Source organism: Prionailurus viverrinus, chromosome D2 (genome assembly GCF_022837055.1).
Source record: "Prionailurus viverrinus isolate Anna chromosome D2, UM_Priviv_1.0, whole genome shotgun sequence".
Lineage (NCBI taxonomy): Eukaryota > Metazoa > Chordata > Mammalia > Carnivora > Felidae > Prionailurus > Prionailurus viverrinus.
Genome location: NC_062571.1, coordinates 56,354,344 through 56,375,106, shown reverse-complemented (window position 1 = coordinate 56,375,106; position 20,763 = coordinate 56,354,344). Strand labels below are relative to the sequence as shown.

General features: G+C 45.2%; 1 protein-coding gene across 3 annotated transcripts in view; it reads left to right on the top strand.

The window, feature by feature from the left end:
- Window positions 1-20,259, top strand: part of PIK3AP1 (phosphoinositide-3-kinase adaptor protein 1) — a 119,894-nt gene extending 99,635 nt beyond the window's left edge. For all 3 annotated transcript variants that reach the window (XM_047825113.1, XM_047825114.1, XM_047825115.1), the window contains 4 exons: window positions 7,435-7,590; window positions 9,583-9,653; window positions 11,549-11,667; window positions 18,661-20,259. In XM_047825113.1, the coding sequence (XP_047681069.1) occupies window positions 7,435-7,590; window positions 9,583-9,653; window positions 11,549-11,667; window positions 18,661-18,718 (404 nt within the window). In that variant the 3' untranslated portion in view covers window positions 18,719-20,259. The remainder of the gene's footprint in view (window positions 1-7,434; window positions 7,591-9,582; window positions 9,654-11,548; window positions 11,668-18,660) is intronic.
- Window positions 20,260-20,763: the final 504 nt, after the last annotated feature.

The following is a 20,763-nucleotide window of genomic DNA, read 5'->3' as shown; positions in this document are numbered from 1 at the left end:
CAGAGAGCTTGCCCGGTCCCTGTCACCCTGTTTACAGATCTGGGTCCCCCAGATCTGTGAGGTTCTTGGGGACAATGACTTTGTCTTGTTTATTCTGCATGCCTAGTACCTGGCACAGAAGACTTGTTAGCAAATGAATGAATGGACTGACCTCTGCATCCCTTCATCCTCTCACTCAAAGAGGATGATCAAACTTTCTCCCCAAGCATCTGACTCTCCCCTTAGCATTTAGGAAGACATGTTTTTTGTTTTGTTTTTGCTTTTGCTTTTGTTTGTTAGTTTTCAAGGTAGAGAGGGAGAAAGCGGGGGAAGAGAGGCAGAGAGAGAGAGAGAGACAGAGAAAGAGACAGAGACAGAGAGAATCCTAAGTAGGCTCCACATTCCATGCTGAGGCTGACACGGGGCTTGATCCCACGACCCTGGGATCATGATCTGAGCAGAAATCAAGAGTTGGATGCTCAAACGACTGAGCCACCCAGGTGCCCCAGGAAGGCATGTTTTTTGAGCAGAGAAAGGAGAAAATCTCATTCACATAGTATCTATTTTTCACTGAAGCAGGGAACTGTGTCATTGGTGTCTATACCATACAATGATTCAGAAGCCAGGACTCCAGGTATAGCAGGGCTCCTGCCATGTGTAGTGGCAGTCCAATAGCAAAGCCATGCATTGCAGTGTTTACACTGAGGACCAGGCTTCTCGGCACCACTACCCTTGAGCGTTGATAGGCATTTGCCTACGTTGCATGTTCCCACTGAAAGCCTCTGGCATGGTGGGTCTCTGTGATTTATTTTGGCCAGGGTTTATTAAGTGGAGCTGACAATAAAAGGCTTTCAGAGGCTCTGCAATCTTGAGTAGAGCCCCATTAAATAAAGGACTAAGCTTGTGCATGACGTCCATAGTCTGTCTCCAGCTGCCACCAAGAGCCTGACTTCTCATGACCTTGGTCAAGCTGGTAACACCCCAGTCTTTAAAAAGGACATCTTCCTGCCATAGGCCCCTTGCTCATGCCTGTTCTTTCTCACCTGCATGAAAACTACAGGACTGCAAGACCCAGCCCATCAGCCCCTGCTCAGTGAGGCCTTCCTGGACCACTCAAGGCCATTGTACCCCTTCCTCATTTGAGCATTTATAGAACCACTATCCCTCCCATTCATCTGGCACTTCTCTTTTGCTGCCTCTGATTGCTATGACTTCATTCCTTTATTCAAACCATCAGCAATTCCCCGAGGTTCTGCCTCCAAAATGCATCTTAGATCTGATCATTTCTGACCATCTCCCATGCCACAGCTGCAGGCAAGCCAACATCATCTCTTCCTGGACGAATGCAAGAGCCTCTTCCATTGTCTCCCTGTGTCCAGTCTTACTTCTCTACAGTTAATCCTCCAAAGTGCAGCCAATCACCTTTTAAAAATAAGAAATCAGATGGTGCCAGTCACTTGCTCAAAACCCTCGGGGGCTCTTGTCCTACCCAGAGTAAAATCACACTCCTCCCTGTGTTCTGAGAGTCCCTACATGGTCTCACCTCTGACCTCTGAGCTCATCTTTCTTTACTTTCCCCCTCAACCCCGAGCTCTAGTACCAAAGGACTCCCTTTTGTTGCTCTAACAAATCAAGAGCAGCCCTCCCCCGGGGCCTTGGCACTTGTCCCCCCTCCACTTTTCACACATCTTTACTCACTTGTCCTTTCATCCTTCAGAGTTTGGCTGTAAATTCTCCTCCTCAGAGAGGCCTTCTCTGCGTTCTCTCCAGAGTAGCTTTGCTTACCTTCTTTTCACATCACACACTGGAATTATCTCATGTTTCTGTTCCATATTTTCTGGCCCATCCTCCCACTGCCTCCTATTGCAAGCTCCATGGGGGCAAAAGTTTGTATGTTTTGTGCTCTGCTGAACCCCCCGCATGTAAGACAGTACATTGATTGGGCTCAAGAAATCTCCGTTGGAATGGTCGATTTCAGGAAAATTTTTGGTAACATCATTCATTCACTCTACGAAAACTTAATTGAGCACCAGGCTCTTTGCCAGATACAGAGACCCATAAGGCCTGATCTTCACCATCTAGTAGCTTATGAATTAGTCTTTTATTTGTGTAGGTCTGATTTTCCCAGCTAGAGCCTGCCCTACAATCTCTAGCACAGGGTTTTGTATATGGTACTAGCTTAGTGAATATTAATGATTTTGACTGTTTGGGAAAAGAGGCATAAAGAGGTTATATCCATGGCAGAAGGGCAGGTATCTGCTTGGGTGACTAGATTTTAAATGTATGCTTTCACTACCCAAGCTCACACTTGTCTGCCCTCCTGGCTGAAGGGAGGGGAAAGGAGAGAAGGCAAAAAATCTGGTTCAAGATCTGCATGGTCATCTTAGGGTCAGACAATAGGTTCTAGGTGGTAAAAGGGATGAGGTGCTTTTTAAAACTAGAGCACATGAACCCAAAGATAGAAGCCTTGATTAAATGAAACATTTCACGCTTTTACACATAGGCAGCCTCAAAAAAGTTGTGATTTGGTGGTACATGAGGTGTTTGAAGGCCAGGGTGTCGCTGTGTTGGAGTCATGAGTGCTGGGCAGCTGGGCTCCAGAATTGAACCCACTGGGTGTCATGACAACTTTACCATCCAATCAATAGAGATATTGAAGCAAGACATACACACGTTGAGGAGTAAAGGGGTAAAGGCATCGGCCCTGAGGCCATCAGGGTTGGGGTCAAGTTCCTAGCCACTGCTCACCCCTAACTAGCTGGGAACCACAGACAAGATAAGTCACCCAACTGAGCCTCAGTCCTCATCTGCAAAGTGACACAAATAAAAGTGCCTACCCTATTAGGGTTGCTGTGAGGATTGAACCGGTTAAGTTCTGGCTGGGACCTAGCACAGTGCCTGGCACATGGAAGCACTTTAAAAACCACCCATACAGCAGCTGGTGACCTCTCGGGCAGGACCACCCAGGGTGCATGTGCTGGGCTGGGACTTGCCATCCAGGATCCAGAGCTGAAATCCTGGGTTTAGAAATGTTTTCCAAAGTTCACCCAAAGCTAATCAGACTCTGGACAAGTGATACCCACCAGTGTTTATGCTCTGCACTGGTGTGGTCAATGTCTACATTTTTTCAAAGGAGCATGGTTAAATGCCCTCCCTACCCTTACCCTCTACTCTTCAAGAAGCAGGCCCTCTGACTAGGAATTTTATGGGGGGGAATGTTAAGTACTTTTCCTTTTTTTTTTTATTTTTTTATTTTGAGAGAGAGAGACAGAGAGAGGGAGAGAGAATGAGTGGGGAGGAGCAGAGAGAGGGAGAGAGAGAGAATCCCAAGCAGACTCTGCACTGCAGGGCTCAAACTCATGAACCACAAGATCATATCGTGAGCTGAAATGAAGAGTCAGCCACTTAACTGACTGAGCCACCCAGGCACCCCAGTGTTTTTACTTTTTACATTAGGAGCTTTAATGTCATAACTATCAAAAGATTAAATTATATATAATCTGACATGAAACAAGAATGCCTGGGGACCACCATAGAGAGAAAGTTCTACTCATCAGCCCCAGGACATTTTTCCTAATGTTTATTTATTTATTTTTTGAGAGAGAGAGAGAGCGAGCACGAGTTGGGGAGGGGCAGAGAGAGAGGGAGCCAGAGAATCCCAAGCAGGTCTGCCCTGTCAGCACAGAGCCTGATGCGGGGCTTGAACTTATGAGCTGTGAGATCATGACCTGAGCCAAAATCAAGAGTCAGATGCTTAACTGACTGAGCCACCCAGACACCCCCACTTTTGTTTTTTATTGTGGTAAAATACACATAACAAAATTTGTCATTGGACCTGAATGTACAACTGAGTGGCATTAAATACATCCACAATATCATGCAACCATTACCACAATCCATTTCTAGAATTTTTTTCTTCCCCAACAAAGATTTGAGAGCAAGTAGTTGATGTGGCACATGATCCCAGGGACACAGTGGGAGTGGGGAAGTGAGAGAGGGAAGGAAAAGTGGCCAGCAAAGTACAGTCACCACTGTAGAGATGGAACTTTATGTCCCTGGAGACTCTGGCGGTCAGTAGAGAACACTATGGAAGAGTGATCCCTCCTGAGGGGCCAGAGAGCTGACCATTTCTTCCCCAGCTCCCATGTCTGGGTGAGGCCTGTTGGGGGAGGGGTGCTTGTAAACCAGTTACCAGAGAAAGCCTCAGGTAGTCTGGGAGTGGGGCCCTGTGCTACATAGTGAGGCCCAAGGGCATCAGAGCATCTTCCGAAGAGTGGGCATCTTTATGGTTGACTAAATATAGCATATTATTTAACTCCATAAAACTCGATTGTATATTGAATGACGTACTAACCTGTAATTACCCATTTCACACTGAGTAGCCTCAGTGCTGCTGTATGTGTGCTTGTGGGAGTAGAGGTTTGGCACTTGGGGAGGGTGGGTAGGGGAAAGCAGGGGAGGTAGATTCAGATTGGGACAGTGTTTAGGGCAACCTACTCTTTGACCATCACAGCTCCTTTAAAAAAAAAAAATCTGTTTTCCACATTGAGCTTCTGTTTTCAACAGAGGAAAGAACTCTGCTTCCAAAAAAAGGAAAAGAAAAGAAAAGAAAAAGAAAAAGCATTTGGAACCCATTGATACAGAGTAACATCAATCTGTAGGAAAATTAGGGTTGACAAATGGCATCTCTGTTTAAAGGACCTTTTCTAGGAATGAAGCCCATTCTAAATTTTTTTTTCAACGTTTATTTATTTTTTTGGGGGGGACAGAGAGAGACAGAGCATGAACGGGGGAGGGGCAGAGAGAGAGGGCGACACAGAATCGGAAACAGGCTCCAGGCTCTGAGCCATCAGCCCAGAGCCTGACGCGGGGCTCGAACTCACGGACCGCGAGATCGTGATCTGGCTGAAGTCGGACGCTTAACCGACTGCGCCACCCAGGCGCCCCAGGAATGAAGCCCATTCTAAACATAAGGGCTGACTCTATTTATTTAGAAATCTCACTTGCCTTAGAAAAGAGAAATGATGATTATTTTGCTTTAATTTGGGTTACAACACCAAGGGTAATTAAAAAGTAAGATTCTGTTCATAATAACTCACTGGTCTTTCTTCAGCTTCAGGGAGTTGTTTTGTTCTTGCTGGGGTGGTTCAGAACATTGATAGTGTAGGAAGTCAGAGGAGCTGGTGTAGCCCGTGACTTGTAGAACACCCTAACAGAAGGCAGTCAATATTTGTGTTCTGGGTGTGTCTGGGGCTAGTCTGGGGCAGGACAGAGAGGAGCAGGCAGGGTGCCAGGAAACCTGGGTCCCAATCCCCGCTTCGTCATGAATCACTTTGTGATCCAAGACTTTAACCACTCTATGCCTCAGTTTTCTTATCCATGGTTTTACCTGACTAATCAACTTCATGAAGAAGGAAAGAAGTTCAAAGGAGGTATAATGACCCACGTGGACATGCTTTGGGAAAAGTACTGTGCGATCTAATGATGATTACTATTCCCAGCATTGTTCCTTTCTTCCAAGAATATCAGGATTTTGTAGACTCACTCTACTTGATTTTTTGAACTTTTGACTCCCAATTTTTTTTCCTGTGTATTTTATTTTCCTTCCTCATAGAACCAGTTGAGGGTAGAAAATTGACTCACTGAAGTGAGTTAAGCAGACAGGAACCTCCCTTTAAAAGAGTGTTGTTTAAAAAAAAAAAAAAAAAAAACTAGGTCAAAGCTGAGGGGGAAAACAAAAGCATTACACCTGTTTGGGCTCTGAGACCAACTGTGGGCCCACGCCCACATGCAGGTACGGCTGGTCTCTGCCCAAGTAGTTGCAGGCTCGGGTAGCTGCTTGCACTGCTCAGTTGTCACTAGGAGAGCCTGAGGGTGTGAGAAAGGTCTGCGCTACACAGGGACCCAGAAAGGTGGTTTAATACTAGGACCAAACACTGCCCTTGGAGCCAGTCTCTAGTGTGAGGTACTTGTGGCATCTAGTAAACCACAGTCCAACCTTTTTTTTTTTTTTTTTAAGCTTATTTATTTTGAGAGAGAGAGAAAGTGAGAAGCCAGCGAGGGGCAGAGGGAGAGGGAGAGAAAATCCCAAGCAGGCTCCATGCTGTCAGAACAGAGCCTGATGCAGGGCTCGAATCCATGAACCGTGAGACCATGACCTGAGCTGAAACCAAGAGTCAGATGCTTAGCCAACTGAGCCACCCAGTCCAACTTTAACACCTTCTGTGTGCTTACCATACACTCGGTCTACCCTGCCCTTGAATTTCTTTCCTCCAGTTGTGGTTTACCCATTCGCCCTTCTCAGCGGACTCTGGCTTTGGCAAGCGGAGCCACCTCTGGTCCTGGACTCCCTGAACTTCTCGCCACACCCACCCCATAGAAGAGGAGAGTCGGAGGAGGAAGTGGTGCTATTAAGATGAGAGCACGTGGCCCAACAGTACACGGAACTTTCACCTCTTCCAGAGGCCCTGCCCCTGGGCTTGGGAATGTTCCAGGCATCAAGGGAGCCCTGTGTCAGGAGCTCACCTGGTGTTTGCACTTCCCTGGGGAGAAAGTGGGTATGGACACCCACAGATATTTTGTTCTGCTTGTCAGCAGAGGTTGTTTTCTGCTCAGGAACCCCGGGGATGGAAATCTAGGGAGGACTAAAGACCCAACTACTGGGCAGGGCTAAGTCAGGAAAGAGGCCAGTTTAATGCTGCACAGGGCAAAGGCATCATTTCTTAAGTCTGTGGTGTCCAAAACCACTGATCAGTCTTGCAAGTCACAAAATCTTTCATGGGGCTGATGGACCTCCTTTCATTACCAGTCTGGGTCACTTCTGTCAGTTACAGACCATGCACCCAGCATCCATCATTTATTGAGGGATTCAGGGGCAGTATGAGTAGTGGTTAAGCGCCTGGACTCCGGAGCCTGGGTTCAAATCCCAGCTGTCTCACTTGCCAGCTATGTGCCGGGGGCATGCTACTTCACTTCTCTGTAATAGTTTCTGTTGGGAATGAAGATAATAGTATTTATTCCATGGGTGTTGGGAAGCTTGTGGAACCCCACTTGGTGAACAGGATAACCAGTTATTAGGATCAACAGCACTCGCGAGTCTGCCGTGTGAAAGGGAAGAATGCAGAGAGGTTGACTGGCTGACTCAAGTCCCAGAGCAGGGGAGTGGCAGAGCCCCAGACCTTTCCCTGATCTCAGGCTGTCTGCCTGACGTGGTGCATTTGTGCCTCTGTCCCTCTCGTCTGTCACCCACCGATGGCTACACAGGAGTCTGTGGAGTTTCAGTGCTGAGTTGAGCAGATCCCCCTCCCTGCTCCTACCCATCTCTCTTCCCCTCCCTTTCCCTCCTCTTCCTGCCAGGTTCAGGCCCGGGATGCAGGTGGAGCGGGAGCAGCCTGAGCAGTTTGGTGGGCTGTAGTCTGGTGCCTTGAAGATTTTCCCTCTTTCTTCTGATTCTAGACTTGGAGATCACGGTCCCAATTCGGCACTCACAGCACCTGCCAGGGAAAGTGGAGTTTGGAGTCTATGAGAGTGGCCCTAGGAAAAGCGTCTTCCCCCCAAGGACAGAGCTACGGCGAGGAGACTGGAAAACAGACAGTACCTCCAGCACCGCAAGTGAGCAAGGGGTAGGGAGTGGGGGGGGGGGGGGCGGTGTCTTCACATCTGCACTCCAGCTGGGGCCTTGGAGCTTTGAGAACAGTCTCTGTTGTGAGCCCAGCAGATCCCAGCTGGAGCCTGATTTGGGTCTGGAGGTGTAAGACATGGGGAACATTTAGCCTGTGAAGTTTGCCTTTTCTTAGAGGGCCAAAGATCCTTTAATATCCCCTGAAGCCAGATTGCATACTACCTTATTACACTGTCCCTTTTACAAATAGAAAAACCTAGTAATAACACTAGTTAACATGTATTGATCGTTTACTGTATGCTAAGCCTCTTCTATAGATTCTCAGATTTAATTCTCACAGTAACTCTATGGGATACGCACTACGACCTGTATTTACTGAGAAGGAAACTGGAGTCTTAGTGCCTTGCCCTAGGTAAGATAGCTAATAAGTCGTGGTGTCAGGATTTGAGCTCAGGCAGTCTGGATCCAGGGCCCAGACTATTCTTTCTGCTTCCTCAACTGTGGTAAGGGGAAGGAAAGAGCATGAAGTCAGAAACATTAGAAAACGATGGACTCAAATTTGAGAATTCCAACTTTATAGATGAGTTGAGGATCCAGTTAGGAAATGTGGAAGACATTTTGGCTTGAAAGCTTGATAGAGTCTGATTGCAACAGACAGTGCCTGCTGAGGTACACGCAGGAGGTGGGGGGCTTTGTTTCCGTATCCAGGGCGGTGTTAGCTGACTTCGGATACACCGGCTTCACAAGCAGAATAGATGGAGTTTCTTTTCTTTCATACATTTTAGTGTTATCAAAACAGCTAGGAGAGCCATGAAAGAGTAGGAGACTTGGCTGAATTTTAGGACTCGTGTCTCCTTAAATGTCAGGCAGAGAGCCCCCAGGAAGGTCATCTAAACCCAGGGGTTAATCTTTTCTGCATCACAAACCCGTTTGAGAATCTGATGTGTGCTCTGGATGTGCTTCCCAGAAAAATGCACGTGTATGTGTACATACGTAGACATACAATTTTTCCCGTCCATGGACTTAGGTCAACAACCCTGCACTAGTCTCCCTTTTGACTTTATAGATGGGGTATTTATGATCCAGAGAAGGAAAGGGTTTTATGCAAGGTCACCTGGCCAGTGAAGGAAAGGTGGGAGTAGGCCCTGCTCTTCTCTGGGTTCAACATTCCTGCCACCACTACCTGTTGGAACAGACCCAAAGCCTGTCTCACGACCGACCACAGGGAGAGTCTAGACAGGGCAGAGGAGAAAACTTCTCTTAAATAATGGGGGTGGTAATGTGTATTCAAAACCCTCTTGAGGCATTTTAGAGAATTCTGACAAGTTCAAAAATGGGAGAGATTTTCCCAGTGATCACAGGTGGCTGAGGAAACATGAGGCAGGTGGCAGTCTCTCAGATGTGTCGCGGAGGAGAGAAGTGGTATAGATCGTTTCAGGGTGAGGGCAGTGCATTCCGGTGTGGAGAGGAGGGGAAATGTAGCAAGACAAATGCAAAGCATTTATTTTGGGTTCAGATTAATTTCAGTGATTTTACCTGTGTGTTTTACCTTGAGGTGAAAACGGAAAACAGAATGGAAAGCATAAGCCCGATACGGGGCTTGAACACACAGATGTGAGATCATGACCCGAGTCAAAGTTGGACACTTAGCTGACTGAGCCACCCAGGCGCCCCTTTGTAATTGTGTTTTTAAAGCATGTAACATGTGATAAGCTCTCAGTAAATGGTAGCTATGCAGAAAAATAAATAAATAATAAATAAATAAATAAATAGTTAATAAAAAGGTGAACCATTTCATTTTATGCTGAAAGAAAAAAACTAAACTCTAATAAAATGGTGTAAGATGGTAGCATTTTGAAGATCTCATATTCACAGCTTATGTATTGCTTCTACCATTAAAATTAAGGTATGTGCCAGAGTTCTGCATTTTATTTTAGCCTGAGAGAATCCACAGCCCAGCTAATTTTGTTCGCACCCTTCAGGCAGCGCGAGTAACCGATCCAGCACTCGGAGCCTCCTCAGTGTGAGCAGCGGGATGGAGGGGGACAATGAGGTGAGAGCTGGGGACTCCACTCCCATATGGCTTGTCCTACGGGTCATTTCATTGCAGGAAATAGAAATCCAAGTGAAAGAAGCCGGACACCCAGGTCACATATTACAGGATTCCATTTATGTGAAATAACCGGAATAGGTAGAATCAGAGAGACAGAACACAGATTGGTGGATACCAGGGGCTGGGAGGAGAGGCAAATGGGGAGTATGGTGTTTCCTTTTGGGGTGATGGAAATGTTTTGGGACTAGCTGGAGGCGGTAGTTGTGCAACAGTGTGCATGAACTAAATGCCACTGAATTGTTCACTTAAAAAATTTTTTTTTAAGTTTATTTATTTCTTCGGAGAGAGACAGAGACAGCGTGAGCATGGGAGGAGCAGAGAGAGAGGAAGAAGAGAGAGAATCCCAAGCAGGCTCCACACCCTCAGCACAGAGCCTGACATGGGACTCGAACCCACGAAACCGTGAGATCATGACCTGAGCCGAAACCAAGTCAGACGCTTAACTGACTGAATCACCCAGGCGCCCCAAATCGTTCACTTTAAAATGGCTAACTTTATTTTATATGAATTTCTCCTCAATAAAAAGAGGAAGGAAGGAAGGAAAGAAGGAAGGGAGGGAAGGAGGGAGAAAGGGAGGGAGAGAGAAATAGAAATTCGCTCTGACTAGTTAAGCCATAAAGGGCATGTGTGAGAAGGAGCTGGATGAATACCAGGGAATCCAGGGGTAGAAATCCCATCTTGGGGCCGGGATCAGGAGCAGTGAGAAATGCCGGAACCAAGGCCAGTGCTCCATGTTTCCCCAGGGCCATATGCTCTCGTCTCTTTTCCCCTGTGTGGACCTGCTTTCTTGTCTCACTGTACCCTGACCTATTCTGCTCCTGTGCGTGTATAGTGGCGAATAGTCCCTTGAGAGCCAAAAGGCCTCTCAGGAGGGGATGAGCTGCTGCCTTAGACTGAAGCCCAATTTTGGTCAGGGTGTCTACCCCAATCCAGTGGCTGGGATGAGCAGGAGGTGTCACATGGGTCACTGCCAACCCGGGAGACCCTGAGATAGGGCCCTTGAGGTGGGCCAGCCCCCCAGTGCACAGCTTATATTCATTACCCCATGACTGAGGGCCACTCAAGGCTCTGCTCTCCCAAAAAGGGACTTTGGTTTAAAAACAAAATTTCTCCGGCTCTACCTGGTTAAATAGAGCATGCTTCTCAAACTTTAAGATGCATAAGAACCTTAAGATCCCAGGCACCTGGGTGGCTCAGTCAGTTAAGTGTCTGACTCTTGGTTTCAGCTCAGATCTTGATCTCATGGTCCTAAGCTCAAGCCCCATGTTGGGCTCCATGCTGCATGTAAAGCCTACTTAAAAAAAAATATTAATAATTACCTAGGATCTTGTTAACATGCAGGTTCTGATCAAGTGGGTCTGAGGAGGAGCTTGAGATCCAGCAGGTCTCACAAGCTCTCAGGCAATGCTAATTTGATGGTCCACAGAGGACACTCTGAGTAACAAGGACCATTAATGAGAATTTGGGCCCCGTTGTCTCCTCAGTGACTCTAGGAATCGATAGAAAGCTGCCCTGGTATTGTTGGTTTCATTCTTTTTCTTTTTTTTTAAGTTTATTTATTTTGGTGTGGGGAGGGGCAGACAGAGAAGAGCGAGAATCCCAAGCAGGCTCCACATGGTGAGCAGAGCCCGACATGGGGCTCAGTCTCACAGTCGCGAGGCCATGACTGAGCTGGAATCAGGAGTCCTACCCTGAGCGATGCAGGCACCCCACTGGCTTCATTCCGTTTGTGAATAACCTTCAGCAAAGCCTGGGAGACTTTGGGCTCACCGGGTCCAACTATGGTGGTTGCTTAAAGAAACGTTCACCTTTCTTTATCATCTTTTTTCCTGTAGGATAATGAAGTCCCCGAGGTTACCAGAAGCCGCAGCCCATGCCCCCCACAAGTGGACGGAACACCCACTGTGCCCCTTGAGAGGCCCCCCAGGGTACCTCCAAGAGCTGCCTCACAGAGGTAAGGTTGATGCTGACAAGAACTGTGTCTCTCATTCTCTGAGTTCCCGTGGGAGGACAGTAGGATTTGGGGGCACCTAAGATGACCTAAGAATGCATGCAAGAGCTAACTGAAATGCCTAGTTTTGATGTGTTTTAATGTGGACTCTTTGCTAACTGATGCTCTATTCGAGGGCAAATACTTTAAGTAGCAATTGCAGTATTTCATCAATGAAGTACATTGGTAAACATCAACTTTTTTAGTAATTGTCATGTTTGGTTAGAATTCAGCTCCCTAATAGTAATTCCCTTGGCTGTTTTGTGGGGACAGTGCCTTTTGGGGGCCAGGAGATAAGAAAGACTGGGGGATGAAAATAAAGGTGGGAGACATGGCTCTAGCGCCACACTCTCTGGGAGCAGTGAACTTGGATGAATTATTTCACTTTCACGTAACTCAATTTCTTCATCTGTACAATGGGGATAAGAGTAGAATGTCCTCACAGAGTTGTAAGAGTGGAGTTTTGGTCCATAGTAAGAGCTCGACAGAATGAGTGATTTTTCTTATTCGGGACAAGACTGAGCAGATGGAGATTTGGAGATGGGCATCAGGCAAAGGAGTTTATAGAGTGTTTGCTGGGCTCTGATGTCTGTCTTTGTTTCTAATGGTACTCAGGCCTCTGGTAGGAACTTTTTCAAGGTCTCATGGACAGAAAAAGTAGTCAAAGCTCACTTGTCTGCTCATGCAGAAAGGGGCCTGGGGAATGAAAGCCTAGGCTTGTTTTAGGCGTTTAATTCTTTGATGTCTAAAGTATAATGTGGGGGGAAAATGATTAAAAGGTAAAAGCTTTTTTTTTTCAACCAGGGTTAGGTTTTTTTGTTGTTTCATATTGAAACTTTTTTTTTTTTAATTTTTTTTTTTTCAACGTTTATTTATTTTTGGGACAGAGAGAGACAGAGCATGAACGGGGGAGGGGCAGAGAGAGAGGGAGACACAGAATCGGAAACAGGCTCCAGGCTCTGAGCCATCAGCCCAGAGCCCGACGCGGGGCTGGAACTCACGGACTGTGAGATCGTGACCTGGCTGAAGTCGGACGCTTAACCGACTGCGCCACCCAGGCGCCCCTCATATTGAAACTTTTAACTCAAATGAATCTCATCAGTGCAATTTGTTGAGAAAGTACAACAAGGAGGCCTTTCTTCTGATTTTCTGGAAAGAGAAGCTGTCTCTGAGCTAGGCATCTTTCCATTTCTCCCTTCGCTGCTTACCACTCTTGCGTGTGCTCCCAGTAACATTCACATACTGACACTTGTTACACAGACCTCCTGTGATCGCAAACAGTGTCACATTCACTGGCATGTTTCCTTGGTATAGACCAGAGGTCACATAGTAGGATACTAATCCTGGGGGGACCTGTAGCGATAATCGAGTCCAGTTGCCTGAATTGGCATAATGTTCTGTTGCTTCAAAATCATATAGCTGGTGACTGGGGAGGGGTGTTTACGGAGAATGATTATGGTAATAAATGCTAAACTGTACTGCGCGCTTACTATATACTGGATAGTATGTTAAACACAGTGAATGCAGGATCTCACTTAACTCCATCCACAACTCTAAGAGTTAGATATTTAGGATTATCCCATTATTCCAAGCACTGGGGCTTGGACTGGATTGAGACTTACCCTGTGTGGCAACCCTGGTTGTGCCTGACTCGAGGCCTCCAGTGTCTTAGTCATTTTGTGACACCTGTGCAAGAAAGTCGAGGTATCAGTAGGAGGAGATCCAAGACCTAAGGCCTGCTAATCCTGAAGATTGAGGAGTTTGGGGGCAGTTAACTAATTGCATCAAGATGAAAGGGTTGTCAAGCTTGAAAACTACAGCTGCAAGACTCTGTGGGATTTTGTTAATGGGAGAGAAAAAGAGAACAGCCAGGGAAATGGGTTCCAGAAATTAAAGGATAGAAATTGGGCTGCATTTAAATGTGTCAACAGAGATGGCAAATGAATTCTGGGGGGAGTCTGGAAGCGTGTTGTGATAAAAATGGGAGCAAACAGGAAGAAAACACTTTTTACTAAAGAAATGGTATTTGCAAGGAAATCTGTAATTGATAGAGCATGGCATTTGGGTGCCTTTTTGGTGTGAAGAAAGATTTGCAAATATGTGATTGTTTTGTAAGTTTGTATGCAATTTGCATAATAAAACGAGGAGATGTTTGAGCAAATAATAAAGCAGGCCTGTCTGTCTCCTGAATGGCTTCCGTGCTCCACCCACTGACGGACAGGAGGGGAGGCCAACCTTGAGGGTCTCCTCTCCACTTCCAGATCTGGGAATCAGCAACTGTTCTTTGCCCATGTCTCCTGAGCCCCCCTCCCAAACAGCACTAGGGCTACAACGCCTGTCACCCCCTCCCAGTCCTGGTCCCTTCCTCTACTCACTCCACGTGCCGTCCTCAGAGCTTGAGCTGGCAGTGAGGACTCCCGAGTCTCCACTTCCACCTGGGCCTTCTGTTTCCTACTCTCTGCTGGGGGCCCTCGACCCAGATGCCCCACGGATGTCTCAAACAGCCTGTGCAGAACTGAATTCATCCCATCTGCCATTCTCTGTCCCAAACTGCCTTCCTCTGGTGAGTTCCCAGCCTGAGATAAGGGCACCGTTCTCTCACTTCCCAGAGCACCAAACCCAGGCGTCATCCTCCAACCCTCCCCCCCTGACAGCTCCCACAGAGTGTGTCTCCAGACTCTGTCCATTCTGCTGCCCTTTCAGCTCTCGGATCCACCCCCTCTCTGTCTGCCAGGGCCTACATTCATCCTTGTAGACCCACACTCACCTCCCTCCTCCACGCTGCCACCACATTGCACTTTAGATCAGAAATTGCTGATGATGTCACTTCCTGGTGTAAAAGCCTTCCCACTGAATGCTGTGTTTTTTTAGCACGCTGTGGCCCTGTCTAGCCTCAAGTCCCACCCTCTCCTGTATTCACTGATGCACCACCCCTTAAGGATTCCCAGTGGGCTGTGCCATTTGGAACTGTGTCTTTGCTCAATCTGCTCCTGTTGCCTGGAATGCCTGTCTCCCTCCTCCCTTCCAATCTCTTCTTAGAAAATTCTTACACATCCTTTAGGATTCGGTCTAGTCATCATCACCTCTTCTATGAAGCCTTCCCTGATGTTCCTATGTTCCTATGATGAAACTTCTTGTGGCTCCCCAAATATGTCTATTATAATTCATTCCATGTCATGGCCCCTCTTTACATATCTGTTTCCTCAAGTGGAATTTAAGCCCCAAAAGAATAGAGACCATTTTTGATTAAAAAGTTTTTTTCTACTGTCTCCAGTGCTTAGTATAATAGCCGTAACAGAGTAAGAACTTAATAAATATTTATCACGTAAGTGAGTTAATGGATGGATGGAGAGATTGGTACTGCTTGTGTTAGACTACCCGTCTCTTAAACAGTTAGCCATCAGTCATCTTCCACAGTGCAGGTAGCTCATAGATTAGTGGAAAGAAGTTTCACTCTCCCACCTTTAAGTTCCCAATGTATTTCAAAGTCAGGGAAAGGGAATGATGACAAGAACAGGAGAAGATGCATTATATCTTTGTATGGCATTTTCCTTGCAGGGCATTAGTCCTTATAGAGTGGGCAGCTGACAATGTCACGTTCCTCACAAGTAAGGTCCTGCCAATTGATAACAACAAAACAAAACAAAACAAAAAACAAAAAACAAAACAAAACAAAACAAAAAACACACCCCAAATCTTACTGAGCCTTTGCTGCTTTGTTTTTAAACATATTTTGCCATTTACAAATGATTTGTCAATCACTAGCAATCTGTGCACTCCCCTTTAAGGCATAGCCAAGGTCCTGTGTAATCAGAACATACTTCTAGAGGCCTCTTGCGGTGCCAGAAGTTGATCCTGTACATGCAGACTTGTAAAGAGGTCTGTGAAGTCCCTGGGAGGGGCTGGAGTGGTCAGGGAGTAAGGGTACTTGGGACAGAGGCTATTTACTAATAGGGAAGTTTAAAAATATTTTCAACAATGTTGTGATCATACAAAAGCATAATAACAATCTACTTATTTTAATATTTATTTTTTATTTTTGAGAGAGAGAGCGAGCATGTGCTAGTGAGGGAGGGGCAGAGAGAGAGAGGGAGAGAGAGAATCCCAAGCAGGCTCCACATTGTCAGCAGAGCCAACGCAGGGCTCAATCTCATAACCGTGAGATCATGACCTGAGTTGAAATCAAGAGTTGTATGTTTAAACACCTGAGCCACGCAGGGGCTCCACAGTCCTACTTTAAAAGAACATTAATCAATATCAAGGTTGCTGGTTTCTTTTTTTTTTTTTTTTTAATGTTTTTATTTATTTTTGACAGAGAGAGAGAGTCAGAGCACGAGTTGGGGAGGGACAGAGAGAGAGGGAGACAGAATCTGAAGCAGGCTCCAGGCTCTGAGCTGTCAGCACAGAGCCCAATGTGGGGCTAGAACTCATGAACCATGAGATCATGACCTGAGCTGAAGTCCGATGCTTTACCAACTGAGCCACCCAGGCGCCCCAAGGTTGCTGGTTTCTTGAACAAAACTCATCAGCAGCAAGACCTTACCTTCAGCAGGGAGGAGAAAGCAGCCAGTTCTTAGGTATCTCTGGGCACTCATGTCTCCCAACTCCAGCTTCTCAGATTCCTGGAGAGGCTGTCTCCCCACAGACCACACCTTGAATCTGATTTAATACTCTTTATTTTCATGATTCTGATATGTCTATAATCACAAATCCATTTCCCTGAGATGGGACTTCCAATCCTTGGTTGGGATTATTCATCAGAATGAACTACAGAAATTGTTTGCTTGCAGACCCACCCCAAATGCAGAATGGGGCAGCAGAGAGAGGAAGAGGGTCCAAGAGGGAATCATGACTATCTTTGTGGTGGATGGTAAATTGTAAGGCTCATGGGGCATACATGGGAAAAGTCTTTATTCATAATAAAGCTAAAATTATTAGCTGCACTTCTTGAGTACTTCTTTACTTCTAGAGTAAAGGCCAGAAACAGTGCTACCCACTTACCAATTGTCATTTCCAAGCAACACACAACACTGCAATGTAGGTGTTTGTAGGTACTTCTGTTTGGTAGGTGAGAAACACATTCAGAGAAGTTGAACTTGTCCTTCAGATGTGTGCATAATTGCCTTTGCTATGTGTTCCCACAGGTTCTGAACTTCCCCTGTCCAAACAGTGCAGTTTACTGATTTTTCCTGTTGTCTGTCTTATCCATTACATTCTCAGCACTGTGAGGGCTGAATCCATTCCCATTTTACTTGTTGTTGTATGTCATACCCAGGAGTAGACACATAGTAGATAAATGTTTTTTGAGATGGAGGGAGATGGATAGGAAGGAAGGGAGGGAGGCAGCGAGGCAGCCGGGAAGCCTAAATGTACTCAGCTAATAAGTAAGGCTGACTGGCCTTCAGCCTTCTCCTATAAGCCCATGGTTCATAGGTCAGGTTGGGGAGGTGGAAGGAGACTGTCCATTTGTTTTTTTCTGGATAAAGAGACAACCACACAAAACCATCTATTCCCAGGGGCCATAGCAGGACCTTCTGAGGATGTCTGTGGTTGTTCTTTTCTACTCCTGCTTCTCTATCTTGTTCCTGAGACGGCCCCTCTTTTTCTCAACTCTTTTGTTATTTCCTTGACCTATGCAAAACTTGTGTTCAAGAGACATTTAGTAAATATTTAATCATTGATTCATTCAATCTTTGTGCAACTCCAGGATAGCACAGTTCAATTATGGCACCTGACAAAGCCCTCTTTCTTGACTTACTGACTTGCTTCCAAGAGAATTAAATATTGGTTTTACAGCACACATGTGGAAATACCATCTACTGTTGTTGAACCTCTCTGTAAATAGACTCACCCAGGGCTATCTGGAATGGCATTTAGGACTGTTTAAAAACCATCCAGAATAACATGGAGGGGGGCTTCTAGGAAAGCAAATGTGGAGTTGGGATAACACACTTAGCGATCCCATGAGGGCATAGTTGTGAGAAGCAGACTTCAGAAATTCTTCACTCCTTTCTCAAGGGACCACCTACTACAATATGTCTCCTGCCTGGCTGCATATTTGAATCACTGGTGTCTTAAAATATAGGCTTTATTATTTAGATACGGCAAGGTCAACAGATCAGGAGACAACTGCTCTTGAGAAGATAGTTTGGTGTACTCCTAGATCCCAAGAGGAGGGGACACATTATGCCCTGGTGGCTCTGGGGGCTCACTGGGAAGCACCAGGTTTAGTCAGGAGAAAGGCAGTGGAGTGGGGGGACAGTGGAGTGGGCAGTGAAGTGGGCAAGAACTTTTACTGTGATTTCTGCAGGAGGGTACAACTAGGGTAGGCAGATTTAGGATTGGCTAGTTTGAATAATTTCAGTGGGCTCTGGGGCAAAAGTCCCTAGCTGTCTGTCCTTAGTTGTCTGGTACCTGGTCCTGAAGTGATTAGGGCAGATGGGTAGTGGCCCACATGTGAGAAACCATGAAGAAAGTAGTATAAGGGTATAGGGTGGAATTGGTTAGTTTGCATAGGAAAGGTCTGCTCTTCAGTAAATTGCTATCTCTAGGAACTAGTTTACCTTGGGAGGGGCATTCCCTCCAGGATCAGCAAGTCTCCAGGGGGCAAAGCATCAGAAAATGAAAGACATGGTTAATATAACTCATTGGGGGAGGGACACTATTAAAAAGTTGTGATGCTTGAGCCTTATCCTCTAGAGATTATGATGGAATGGGTCTAGGAGAGAGCCTGGGAATTGGTATTTTTTAAAGGTCCACTGGTGATTCTAATGTGCAGCTAAGGTTGTGATCCACAGCCAGCACTGTGGATGCTGAGGTCCTCCTGAGGTCCATATGGCTTCATTAACTAAGAACGTGTTCTTTGCATAGTTTACCAAGTTTGCCACAAACCATGGATGCCTGAGAACTAGTTAATCAAACTCATTTTAAAATAGTGACCTTTATCTTTCATTTCAGGCCTGCAACCAGGGAGACCTTCCATTCTCCTCCACCTATTCCACCCAGAGGTCGCTGATTCCACCTCCTAAAACCTGCCTACTTCGGGACTTTGAGACCTGCAGTTTCAGCCTGTTAATGATGTCTTCGTGTTGAGTATGATGGCATGAGTATTGACCTTAAGACCTACTCTCATGGCTGATATTGTTGTGGCCCTGCTGGTTTGGGCTTTCCTTGAAGAAGATATTATTAAGGCATGAAGAAGTGAAAAACTGAGGACTTTATTCACCATCACCAAATATATTGATCCACATCCTTCTTTGCCAAAAGGATAAAGACTTAATGGGAATACTTACCTCTAATTTGGCATGTCAGAAGCCTGAAAAGATAGATCAGAAATGTACTTTATGAGTGATTTTACTGAAATGCACTTATATTAGGCCTTACTTATTTGCTAGTCCAGCATAACTTCTAGAAGTGGTTATGATTTAAGACTTACAGTTTTCAAGTAAGAAGATATGTCCTGACTTTTAAATAGTTCTTCAACTTTTCTGTAGATTCAGGAGGGTGTCTAAATGTTGGAGCTGGTCACACAAAACAAACCGAAAATGACTTTAGAGAGGGATTAGTCCTAATTCCTTGTATGTGGAATACAAATCTGAGGTTCCACAGAAGTCTGGAACCATCTCTAGATAGCCAGTCACTCTCCCTCAAGAAATGCCCGCATGTGGAAATTCAGTCACTGACTGTTGACCTTCCAGAAATATCTTTCCTCCATATCTCCCGGGCATGGGACTATCAAGTATTTTTTTTTTTTTTCAATTTGGGCACTTATACTTCACTATGCTTTCAAAACAGTGATGTTACCAAGGAACATCTATAAATGGTTGGGAACCGGAAGCTTGGGATGCCAGCGACCCCATGTATTGTTCTGCAGTCTTTATAGATCTTATAAGTTCAGGCCATAAGGAGAGAGAAGGATCCTTGACTTTTTCTCTGCCGAGAGGTTAGAAGAGAAAGGAAGAATGTAAAATCGAAACAGTTATCTATTTTCTTATAAATGTATTATTACCACTAGGCTTAGGAAATCTGTGCGGAGAATAGAGAGCCATTAGTATATCATGATTGTCATATGTCATTAATATGTGATTAATTTTGAGTCACTGGCACAGAAATCTACCTTCAAAGCACAGATCCTTAATTTGATACTTACACAGTAAAATTAGTATCAGACACATTTCTTTAAAAAATATCAGAAATCTGGTGATTTTTCATGAAATATGTTCTTTGTCCCACACAGACATATATAAGCCACACTATTAATGATCTATTTAATTACAGTTTTATTGTGTCCTTTTCTAATGATTTGAGGTTCTTTTTCAATTTCATTCATCAGTCCAGCAAACGAGGACTCTTGTTGGAGTTAATAGCTTCTGGGTCGTGGGTCTTTTTTCTGACATAAAATACACTATTGGCCGTGGCCATTAAGACAGTCTTTGTGCAAATCACTTATCACAATGCCTGGCACATAGTAGCCATTCTGCAGTGGTCCCTTTACTCTCCTTGTCACTCATTTGGGAGAAAGAGGGTAATGTGGGATAAAAGGAGAACAAGAAATTATAATTTTGGTATTGTTGTCTTTTCTCTTATTTATAGGTGGTCTCTTAAGCACACTTGGCTTTGATAAAAGCTACACTTTTTTATATTCAATATCTCTAAGCTCCCTCTTGGATTGCCAAATTTAGATTTTTATAATTCTCTAATAAGCATTTAGATCGATAACATGGCAAAACTTACTGCCAGCTAATGGTGTTAGCATCTTTGTGTGCACATCACTGTTTGTGCAATATTGGAATATTTTATTACATTTTATTCTTCTGTGAAAGTAAATGGAAAACATAAAATTGAAAGTGCTGATTAGAAACTTGGGTCTGATAAATATGACACACTTGAGACATGGGTGGAAATGGTCCAGAGTTCATTGCACATCTGAACTGCTCCATGTTATCAAAGAATGTCTCTAATGTTGATGTGAAATTCTGCATTCTCTAGAAACAGTACTACCCATTATGACGTGAATTTATTCAACTTCCATACTCAACATTTATACACATTTTTAGGAAT